The 11,491-nt window shown below is 44.8% G+C and overlaps 1 protein-coding gene across 8 annotated transcripts; it reads right to left on the minus strand.

The window, feature by feature from the left end:
- Positions 1 to 371: 371 nt before the first annotated feature.
- On the minus strand, positions 372 to 10,959 carry EXD2 (exonuclease 3'-5' domain containing 2). 8 transcript variants are annotated; one of them, XM_014252166.2, is made up of 10 exons: positions 10,790 to 10,861; positions 10,271 to 10,438; positions 9,133 to 9,539; positions 7,976 to 8,232; positions 6,786 to 6,912; positions 5,726 to 6,051; positions 3,227 to 3,333; positions 2,835 to 2,970; positions 1,738 to 2,094; positions 372 to 1,000 (listed from the first exon to the last, which is right to left on the minus strand). In XM_014252166.2, exons 3-10 carry the CDS (start codon positions 9,469 to 9,471, stop codon positions 784 to 786), a joined length of 1,866 nt encoding a protein of 621 aa, XP_014107641.1. In that variant the 5' UTR covers positions 9,472 to 9,539; positions 10,271 to 10,438; positions 10,790 to 10,861; the 3' UTR covers positions 372 to 783. The 8 variants fall into 8 exon arrangements, with proteins under 8 accessions (XP_014107641.1, XP_087914346.1, XP_087914347.1 ...); XM_088058220.1 differs by having other exon boundaries at positions 10,701 to 10,798; XM_088058221.1 differs by lacking the exons at positions 10,271 to 10,438; positions 10,790 to 10,861 and adding an exon at positions 10,870 to 10,959.
- Positions 10,960 to 11,491: the final 532 nt, after the last annotated feature.

Genomic DNA, 11,491 nt, shown 5'->3' on the forward strand with positions numbered 1-11,491 from the left:
ATCTCTGTAACAGCCCTGCAGGCGTGAGCACGCTAGTCATGACAAACAAGCAGGATTAGAAAAAGCAATTTTTACAAACTCTGTGTTACTGGAAGCTGTTTAACAAAAGACTTGGCATGGGTATTTCCATACTGCCAGAGTGTCACTTCTCATCAGGCACCTGCTACCAGGAAACTTGCTGAGGCCTATCTGCAACACTGGGACAGCTCAGAATCTGCAAAAAATAAGGTTTCTTCACTTCTTCCAAACAAGGAATCCCTCTCTGGCAGGAGGTCTTCTCTAGGAAGAACTCTTGTAAGTACAACTGCACTGAAAAGAAAGAAAGATTTTTATCAAGAAGACCCTCAAGATAAAAGACTCTCAAGGCAAAGTCAAGGGTACAAATATATGTCAGAACATCTAGAAACATTCATCTATTGTGCTTTTGTTGCCTTTCTCTGGACTCACTTTATTATGAGAGATGATATGAAGGCATCAGACATCCTGGGGGCTAGAAAATGTTTCTTCACAGTCACTTTGAGAAGACAAGTTCCCTTATCACTCTTGCACCAAACTAGTAAGTGACAAACTAGGATTAAACTTCCAAACCTGAAAGTTCAAGTCAAGGGATTTAACTCTATAAACTGTCAAATTTAACTCTAACTGGAAAATCTGGCAGATCTACTGCTGCCCTTTTGCAAACCCAGGCCCCAGGTATTAGTGTAGACATAGAAATAAGAATTGTCTTTCCATCTTCAGTTACAGATGTCCATTAGACAGTATCCAGAGTTCAGGAAGTTAGTTTCATGACAGCTTGATCTGAAGATCCTCCCCATATTTTTGGATCAACTTCACATGATTATGGTCCACTGACCATTGCTCTGGGAGGTGTTTGGGCTTCATGCTGTCCAAGAAATGCTGCCGCCAGCGTCTTTCCAGCTGCATAAGAGAGCGCAGGCCTCCTTTAGCACAACACTGCACCACCTTCAGCCCGTGTGGCACGTAGCTCTCATTGCAGATCCTGCCAGGACACAAGCACAATTTATTTTCACACAAGCCCACTGTCAGACTCCAGATCTGTCTCCAGTGAACAGCAAGACACTGAAGATACTTTCAGCTGCAGAGTTTAATTACAGACAGAGCAAGCTAACCAAGAGAGAATTTTAACCTTTGCTTCAGCTTTTGCCAGACTGTTTTCTGCAGAACAGTTATACTGTAAAGCTGGTTTCCCTGAACTGAGAAAGTGTTGTTCTTTACAGCAACACTAAACAAAGCTCTTAAGGTCCATTACAACCTCCTAAAGAGACTGCAAATTTCTCAAGGCAAGAATCATATGACCCCTAAGAGTGCTGAGCCTGTCACTGAATTCCCTGCCTGGATGGGTTCTGAGTTACAACATCTGCACTTTACAAATAACAGTAAGCATAAAGAGGACAAAATACACATTTCATGCAGAGACTAGACAATAGTCTAGTGGCTTTAAGAAAGTGAAGAAGACTTCTGACATGACTGTTCTTCAGACTCTCTTCCTGATCTGTCCTTCAGAAGAAGTGCAAAATGTTGGAGGGGAAGATGGAGAGCAAGATCAGAAGACTGGTGAGGAGGAAGGGAAAGTGGGAAAGAGACAAGAGCTGTGGTCCAGAGACAGGACCCAGTGGTGGGTTGAGGGGAGATGGGTACAAACGAAAACAAAACCAGTAAGAAATGCAGTATAAATTACTAAAAACCTTACATCCAGCCTACATGGGCTTGCTATACCTGGTTTCCAGACCAGCTGCTGCCTGGAGCATCTCTGGAGTGACTGTGTCTGTGTTATAGAAGTCCTTGATGCTTTGCAGCAGCTCTGCCCTTCGGGGGTCAGGCAGGCTGTCTGCATTCAGCAGGGCTCGCGCCCCCGAGCGCACTTGCCTGCGCAGAGGGTCCTCCAGGAGACGCACACCTTCCTCGGAGCCGATCGGAGCCCCGAACTCCTGGGCCAGCTGCTGCTTGAGGTGGTTGTCATAGTAATTGGAGATGGCATGGCAAGATGTGCAGAGCAGGAGCACGTCATGCGAGTTGTGGTCCTTCATCTGGATGGGGAAGTGTCTTCGGTATTCGTGAGGAACAACGTTCTTCCTAGAGAAGACAAAACAAACAGCTCATTGTATTTGTCTGGAGCTGCTGCTTCCCAGTTCCTTTTCTTCCTGCCCCAGAAAGAGATAACTAAAACTAAAAGTCCAGGTAAGCAAAGATTACCAGGACACAGAAATCACAGAAAGTGATTATTTTTATTCTTTTCATTTGTAGTTCTCTCTCGAGATTTTCTGCATTTCTCTTTTTTCCTTTCCAAAAATTCATCATTTTCAATTAAAGATTCATATTGTAAAAGAAAAAATAAAAAATCAAGTAATGCACTATGACAAGTACACTTCTCTACTAATCAGTAGCAACCAAAAAGACAAAGAGAAAAACCTTGGTTTTTTTTGATCTCGTGAGCTTTAGGCTCACCTAAACCTTTCAAAAATAAAGGATTAGGTAGTGGAAGGAACAGTACTGCTCTTTTCGGAGGGGATGCCACCCACCCAATGTGTGTCAGCACACTGCTGCCCCCGTCACTCAAACGGCAGCACATGCAAGTTCCATATGCTCTGATCTCTCCTGGGATCAGTATCTCCTGCCTCTGTAAGAGGAAAGGCTGGTCTCTTCAGTGTCTCACACAGCCAAACAACTGCAGAGCACTCAAACAGTGTACCATCCAGGACATGAGCAAGCACAATGTTTCAGGCCACTAACCAAACTTCTGGATACCAAACTTGATGCAGATCTCAGTCCTATTCTAGAAGATGAATTTTTCTCCTACCCACTAAACAACTCACCGGATATAGGATTCTCGCTTGCCACACACAACACAGAGGTTTTCCTTGACTGTCAGATAATAATCAACTTGAGATTCAGGACGTCCTGAAGGCTCAAACCGCAGCTTCACAACAAAAGGATCTGTGCTAACTAGCTCTAAAAGGATAAAGGCAAAGAAAATGTTCAAGACAAATTGTATTGAAAAGCTAAAATAACAATGCTACAATGTAAGTGAATTCTAGTGAATTGCCAACAGTACCTCCAATAAAAAAGGATACAAAAAAATTCATGCTCCATTATGAAGAAGAGGAAGGAGAGAGAGAGAGGGGAGAGGTGGCAGAGGGGGAAAGGGGGGAGAGGAGGGCAGAGAGAGCTGCATTTCCAATACCAACAGGAAAACTGGTATGCTTACCTCCAATCCCCTTGTCCAAATACCACTGAGCCTTCTTGCGATCACAAGTGCACAGGGGCTGTCCATCTGGTGCATGCAGGAAGCAGTTGTCATACAATGGGGATTTTCTATGAAACAAGGGCAGTATTACAGCACCTATAATAGCATGTAAAAAACCCCAGAGCTTTCTATAGCCCTGTGTCCCACTGCAGTTCAGGCAGCTCCCTCTGAATCAAAGGAGTACCCCTAAACACAAATTTGACACTGCTGAGACACTCCCCAGGCTGCTGCTCAGGGAAGTACATCTCAAAATCTATCCAGGGTTCACCAAGTGACTCTAAGGTATCTTTGCTCTCCTGCTGCCAACAGAATTCTAACTCCTGAATCCAAATTTTCAAGAGATGCCATCAATTAAGACAGCATTTTTTTACAAATTAATTAGAAAACAAAAGAGAATTGAAGTCACAAAGGATGATGAGCACTCTTAAGAGTAAGCTCTTAAGAGTAAGCATCAACTTACAGGCAAGGCAGTTTCAAGGATCAACTGCCTAAGCCTAGATTTTAACGTTTTATTATGAAAACCTTTCTAAAATTTAGTGTGAATAGCAATTACTTTATTCACCCAAGAGAAATGGTCCAAAAACACTCTTGCAGCACTGGGAACTCGAACATGAGTTCAGGAGAACAACGAAGCTGAGCTGATGCCCTCAAACACAGGCCCCAACCTTTGGCAGTGACAAGAAGTCCTGCTTGAGCAGTCTCTGGCAGTTTGTGGCAGTATGTGGAAGGGCTCTGTTCTGCAGAAAACATTTCCTTACTCTGCCAACATCCTTCAAACAAAACTGAAGCATGGAGCAGGCTGGGCTAAGAGAGGACCTGGGAGGAACTGGCCAGATATATCACAACATACTGCAGAAAAGTTTCCTTTCCTCTCTACAGTGAGATTGTACAAATTAGTACTCAGCAGGGCTCTACCAGATAACAAAGTTGATTCACAGGCTATGCAATCAAAAAAAATTATTTCTTCTGAGGTCTGTGAGGGGAAAAAAACCCAACAGAAGATACACGAGGTCTCCTTCCACTGAGCATCAACAGTTCAACTCAGTTACCACAATTTCAGTACTTCCCAACTCTAAATGAATAAACATTAAAATTAAACAGAATTAAATAGAAAGGAAGAGTGAAAAAGGACTTTCAAAACCACATCCACTGTGTTATTACAGACCAGAGGCACATTGCTGTAAATACTGAAAAAAGCAGTGAGTCTACATATCTCTCATGAAGTCAAGCACAGTAAAAAACCAAAAATAAATAAACATATATGGGGGAGATCTTAATTTATCTTGGAATGTAATTTTGTTTAAATTTTTATCCTCCTGTGAGACACAGTCCTTCTGTTTTGTATTATACAGCCTCCAAATAAAAAAAAATTAAAAAAAAGAGGGACTTGCTCTGTAAAACACGATACTGTTAATCACTGCTAATGAAATCAATACTATTGATTACACTAAAATTTCTCTGTTGCCAATCCAATAAACTTAAAAAGGAAAAAATACAAATACAAAAATGTATTTCTTTCCTAATGATAATTATGTATAATTTTAGTTATGTCCAGTGATAAAATTTATTAGATTGTATCCGACCAAAACCAAACATATAGATATCCCACATCTTCCACTACATTTAGCTTAAAGTGACTTTTCCAACTTGTTTTTCATTTAAAAACAACTGAACTCTTACTAGCAAAAGCCCACAAAAATTTAAGGATTCACTCCAATAAACCGCCTGCAAGGATGATAATCCTGAATCCAGCAACAGCTGCCTCTGCAGGGCCAAAGCAGAACTATTCTCTCCCCCTGCCCCCTGGCCAACACAGAAGGGCACTGCTTTGCTGCTACCACAGGCTGTTCCTTCCTGTGCCCTCTGGCACCGCACATACCATGTCTTACCCCTGCTAACCTCAGCTTTCAGCCCTGCCATCTCTGTGGCCATGGAGACATGGGACACCAAAGGACAAACAACAGTCCACGAGGCAGACCCTGATGAAAGGGCAAGCTCTGTGCAGTTGCCATCTTTTCCTTGGAGAAGACAGGGCACAGCTGTTTGGGTAGCAGAATCACAGAACCATAGAACAGGCTGAGTTGGAAGGGATCCATCAGGATCATCGAGTCCAACTCCTGGCCCTGCTCAGGACACCTTTGATACCCAAGAATAACACCTGGAAAGCCAACTGCTATGACTCTGCTCTCTGGCTAATGCTTCCACAGGGGAAGGAAAGAAGGGAAAAACTTAAAAACAACACCTCAACTTGTTCATGATCTAAGTAAAGATCTAAGTGCTCCTACTTTCAATACCACCTAGAGGAAAATGAGGAAAACAGAAACAGGACCCCCTGACTGCTAGGTTCTGTGTTCCCTTTCCTAGTTCACACTATCTGCTTTGTTTAATGACTAGAGCATGAGGCAACACTCAGGGTTTTCCGAATGCAATGCAAAGAGTAAGATGTGCTCACATACTCACCGTGCAGAATATCCCACACCCAGAGGCTTTCGCTTCTGTCTCCGTGGATCTCTCATTTGCTGATTGCCAGGGGGCTGGCCATTCACCCAAGATTTCCGATTCTTTGTTTTCTGAGGGGAACGTACCTCTCCACTCTTCTCCTCTCCTGTGCTGCCACTCTTCCTTCCTCTAAATGGGATATCCACCAAGCCCTGGCATTTACCCTGTACTTTCTCCCAATTAGTGAGAGAGTTTTCACCTTCAGATGTATCAGGGAGGCTGGCAAATCCCAGCAAATGAAAGAACAGAGCCACTGAGACCTGGGCATCCCTAGCAGCATAGAGAACCTGCAGAAAAGCAGAGAAATTAAGATAATGACAAACAGCAAATACACCCAACGTTATCAGTCTTTAGCACAAGGTACAGTAAAACCAGAAGCTGGATTCATTTCCTTTTGAAGTTCACATGAGAAGTTTTGCCAGTTGAGAGGCACTTTCATAACATCATCACATCCCACTACCCTGGGGTAGTGCCCCCAAGAACTGCAAGGGTCTGAAAATATATTTAAGTCATACATCCTCCAACCTCACCAATCCCCCCCTCATAAAAAGTTCCCTTTTGACACAGTGGCTGAGTATTCAGCATGGTTTTTTTGTCCTGTCACTCCCTCTGCCGGTCACTACTTATGCAGGCATGTACAGCTTGACTAAAGAAGTCAGGGAAAACAACAATGCTCTAAAGAAGGTGAACAAGATTTCCAGTATCTCTCAAATACTGCAGACTGCTACAGACTGAAGGAAATAATGAAAAGGTCAGGTCTTGGAAACATTTCTTCAAAGTATCTTGCCTCACATATCTTTCAGGACTAAAGGAAAACAAGGGTAAAGAATCCAGGGAGAATAGCAAAAAATTATCTTCATGGAAAAGGAGGGAAATGTAAGCAGTGAGTCTGAAATTAGCTTTAGGCCCTGTCACATGTAAGGTTTTGAGGTATAATCTGAATAGGCTCAGATCTCCCTCTTTTTCAACTAAGAAGGTTACTTTTCCTCCCGAAACAGTTAAGTTTAAGTGGAGAACACACCTGATCTTGTGTCAGTTCTTCTGCTTCCCAGTTGCTGCAACGCACATGAGGAGACTTGTCAAGTGGGAAGTTCAGGACTTTTTCTGCTAAAGACTTAAGGCTAAGGCAGTTGTGAAGTAGATCCTTCCTGCAGTTCAACAAAGAAAGTGAAATAAACATATTGAAAATGAAACTATATACTGAGATGGCCTCATACAGCCTGAACCTGTGAGAACACAATGCACATGATGCAAGACTCAAACAACAAGCACACTGTCACACTATCGCTTGTCAGCTTTACAGGCCCTTTCCCTCCCCTCTACTAAAATGTTCTTTCTAGATTTAGTAGTTATCTCGTGTCTGCAATATGCAAAGCAGGCAAGGCTAGGAGCTAGTAACATTTAAGGCTGAAGTGTTTGGCTCTGATCTACTACTCACTTCTGAGCTAAAGAGGTCCATCATACAGTGATGTATGTATTGTCCCAGGGATTCATGAGAAGCCCAAGAACCAGGAATGACTCGGAAGAATCCTGGCCACCAGAGACAAGAAGTCCATTCTCAATGCTAAAAAGGCACCAACAGGTCAGCAAACCCACGGCCCAGATCACTAACACCACACCCAGGCACACATATAACTGTACATGAAGACTATTTTGCAAGTAAAACATTTTGTTTTAGGAAGAGTGAAAGATAAGAAAATGGCATCACAAGTGTAACCTTTCCATAAAAGAATTGTTATTAAAAGAGAAAACTGGAACTTATTTATTTAGCAATTTTTCAAGAAATCTTGAAATTCAACAGTTCCACTTATGTGCCCTGGGCACATTTAACTCACACTTCTAGGCAGTGTATTCAAACATCTGCTGACACAGTGTTCACTCTCACTGCATTACATCATTGTGCCTGAACTTCTTAAAAACTGAAGCATGATACACAGACAAGCCCACAAAGGTACCAGTCTGTGAGAGAAGACTAAAGGACACAACTAGCAAATGAATTCCTCATGAAGATTTCATTTCCATTAAGACCACAGAATAGAAGCATGACATAAATGTTCTTGGGCTGCAGCTATCAATGCCCACTCTCTAAAGCCACCCTGAGAATTCCAGACATACCAGCCTGATATCATTTAGCTTTTGCAAATCACCTAAGATATATTTCCAACTCAAATGATGCCTCAAATGGACCCACCTCTGTCTTCAGGCACTTACCGCTGTCTCATGGCTAAATACCGGAGATCCATGCTCCCTTTGACTGGAAGGCCATAATCATGAAGCAATTTGCAAGCATCTTCCCAGCATCCTACTCCAACTTTCAACACAGCACTATCTGCCATGATGTCCAACAGGGTCTTTGGAAGAGTCTGGCCACTGGCAACAAGCCTGGGCAACCGAACAAGAATGCAGAGGCCACTGGAAGAAGCCATCTGTAACAGGGATACAGGATTTGCTTTTCCCTCCACAGACACCTGTAATGAAATCAAAAATGAGAGTCCAGGATACCATATTATTAGTAATACTGGAACTGAAGCAAATGGCAAAAAGGCTACTAAAAGCAGAAAATACTTATCAGTTTACAAAGTCAAGTATTGTTACATGTCTCTAAAAATTCACTGCAAGTTATGTGGTCTTTTTCACAGTATTACTGTCCTCAAGCTACTTCTTGCCACATTCCCACAAGAGAATCTTTCCCCCTTTCACCTTTCCCCTTCATAGCTGAGCTGGTGGAAGAAATCAGAAACATTTTTGAATCCACATCAGCACAAAGCCACCCACTATATAAATGTTTATCGTAAATATATTGTTTAACTGTGGCTTACACTAATGACTGGGGGGTGAATAAATTTCCAGTCAAAACAATGGCAAAGCCAGGCTTTATAAATTACTTTAAGGCTGTTTGAGATATCTCACATGCAAATGTTCAAGTAGAAGAGGAACTTTCTGGTTGCCCCAATGAGTTTTATCTATGTATCAACATTATACTACTTTTTGAATTTAACGTTCTTAAGATATTATTTCTTAAATATGTAACTGGATTTAAAATAGTGTAAGCTCAAGCTACTTCTAAAGAGATATTAAACAAAACACATAGTGCTGTATTTGGCCATACAACTGTTACTATATTTAGTAAAGTCGATTTATCACAGGAACTCAGTAAACAAATACATCTGGTGAATTAACAACTTAGCATGTTTAAACACAAGAAGAATCAAAATTAGCAGCTTCTTCACTGCTATCATGACAGACAATCACAGTTTCAATAGTCAGCCCCGTGGTACCTGTTTAAGCAAAGGAATTGCTCCACCTTCAATGATTTCCCCATGCAATTTGAAATCTAAAGGAAGGAGAGGCACCTCCTGATCACTCACCCACTCACAGTCAATTCCAAGAACCGGCCACTTCTCCAGCTCCTTCTTCAGCAATGGCTCAACATGATCCCACTCCTCCTGCACTGAAACTACTACTATGTCTGCACCAAGGGTCCTCTCTAACCAGAAAAAGGTGGGAGATTTGAGGAAGGAAAGCACCTTCTTATCCTCTGCCTTAATGAGTTTCTCATCTCCAGACTTCACTGTTGCTTCCTCTTGCTGACTACTACAGTGTGTTTTTCCTTTCCGACGCTGGGTCGCTTTCCACAAAACCAGGCCCCCCAGTGCAACACCCAGCAGGGTCGCCAAAGTAATCGTCACGGCTGTTTGCTTGGCCATTTTTTATTGCCCTTTTCTCCCCCTTCACCTCACCCTCTCAAAATGGCATTGTGGGATTTCATCATGGCCTGCAGAGAAAAATAAAATAAATTAAAGGCAACTTAATGAAATGTGTTTAGAGATATTAAACACATGCAATGATATCATAACGAGGTTCTAGCCACAACTTGTGATCCTGACAGGAAAAAGATCTAGGTCCCACTTTGATAGACTGGGTACCTGTGGACAGATTCCTGCTGGATTGGGCAGGAAGAGGAGACTGAATGCTGTTGTTGATCATACCACTAAAAACCTTAAAGGGAATCCATTAAATTACACTGGTGCAACTAAGCGCTTCCACAAACTCTGCTATTCAAAAAATAAACTAGTCACGGTTATTATCAACAGGTTTTAGTTCAGTTTGTAACTAGATCAACCTAAACAAGGCCAAAATGAAACTGCTGCAGAATAAGCATGTTCGTTCGTGCATTAGTAAATATCAGGCATTTGCCCATTACATTCACATCCATACTAGGGTCAAATGGCTCTTCAGGCATTGAAAAGCCCTAAAGCAGCAGCATCTTATTTTTACCATAGCTGTCCCTCAATCATACAGCTTAGTACCTCTTGAATAAACTGAAATCAATCCTGCCCCTCCATCGCTGATTGCAACACATCGCTACCTCCCCAACCCACCACGTTGTTTCTAAAGGGCTGTCCTCACCACGCACTCTTCCCCACACGCAGAAGTTGGGGTGTTGATGCTACTGCAGCCCTGCACAGCCGCTCCCAGCACCCCGAGCACTGCCCGGGCACCTGCCTGAGGGCCCTCGAAGCAACAGGTCATTCGCTGCCACCCCGTAATCCGAGCGCCAACACCGGGCCCGCAGCGACGGCCTCTGCCTCGGTCCAACAGCCACTATCCCTCTGGCAGCCGGGGGATGCCCGTGATCCTTGTGCCGATCTCCCTCCGCGCCAGGAAAAGCCCCTGTAAGACACCCCTGCCCCCGCTCAGCCCCGGCGGCAGCGGCGCGCCAGGGCCCGGAGCGGGCCCGGGACCCCAGCCCAACTCCTCCGGGCCGCTGCCAGGCCCGGCGGGATGGTGGCAGGCGGGGCGCCCGCGGCTCCCCCCAGCACCAGGCGCTGCCCGCTTTAGGCTCGGTCGCGGTTATCTACCCAGGGAAGAGGCCCGGACGCCGGGAGCGAGCATGCGGGAGGCCGCGGGCGCACCGGACCCCGCACCGGCGCACCTGCGGCCGCCGCCTCTCCGGGATGCGCGCAGCAGCCTCTCCCCCGCGCCCGGCCCCGCCGCCCGCCCGCGGCCCCGCCGGGCGCCCACCGATCTGCCCGCTGCCTGCGTCCCGCGGAACGGCTGCGTCCGGCTGCAGGAACGCCCCGCGGGGCAGTCGCCACACACACCGGGAGCCTTAGAGTGGCGGACGCTTCCTCTGTGCCGGCGGTACGAGTGGGCGGCGGGCGCCGCCATGTTGTACGGCAGCTAGTGGCGGGATGCCTGTGTCACTGGGCGGGCGCCAACGTGCCTTCAGCCGGGGCAAAATGCTGGCAAGAACACCGGAAAGCCAGCTCTTTAAAAAAGAGATTTTTGGAGTAAAAAGTGCGGTTTGTTCTCTGCCACTAGGGAGGGCTTGAGGAGCGAGCCGCAGCGGCTGTGAAGTCACCCACACGCAGAGCGCCGTGGAGCCCCTGGGGCAGGAGGAGCGGAATAGAATGGGAAGTAAAGAACAAAGGCAGCCAGGACAATAAATAGCAAATCGCAGCCACCTCCAAAGCGGCACATTGGAAGAAAACAAAGAGGGAACAAATCAAATGGAGAGTATTAAGAAATTAACAGAGGAATAGTCATGACAAGCGATTGTTCCCCCCGTGTTTGTGGAGAAATAGGAACGTTACAAGTGTGACACCACAAAACCTGGACAGTGAGTATACAGGCAGCTGCTGTATTCAGGGTTACGATCATCAGTGCTTGAGGTCATCACTGTTAAAAAGCAAACAAGTTTTAAGTCCAAACTCCATTGCCAAT

This window comes from Pseudopodoces humilis, chromosome 7 (assembly GCF_049639895.1).
Source record: "Pseudopodoces humilis isolate 2021_Gansu_Grassland_sample_001 chromosome 7, ASM4963989v1, whole genome shotgun sequence".
Lineage (NCBI taxonomy): Eukaryota > Metazoa > Chordata > Aves > Passeriformes > Paridae > Pseudopodoces > Pseudopodoces humilis.

Bases quoted from the DNA above. Each gene is read 5' to 3' on its own strand.
- EXD2 (XM_088058221.1), bottom strand. From the start codon at position 9,471: ATGGCCAAGCAAACAGCCGTGACGATTACTTTGGCGACCCTGCTGGGT. The intron at 6,913-7,975 runs GTAAGTGCCTGA...GTTGAACTGCAG, and splicing joins TATTTAGCCATGAGACAGCG to GAAGGATCTACTTCACAACT. The intron at 6,052-6,785 runs GTGTGTTCTCCA...GCTTTTCTGCAG, and splicing joins AAGAACTGACACAAGATCAG to GTTCTCTATGCTGCTAGGGA.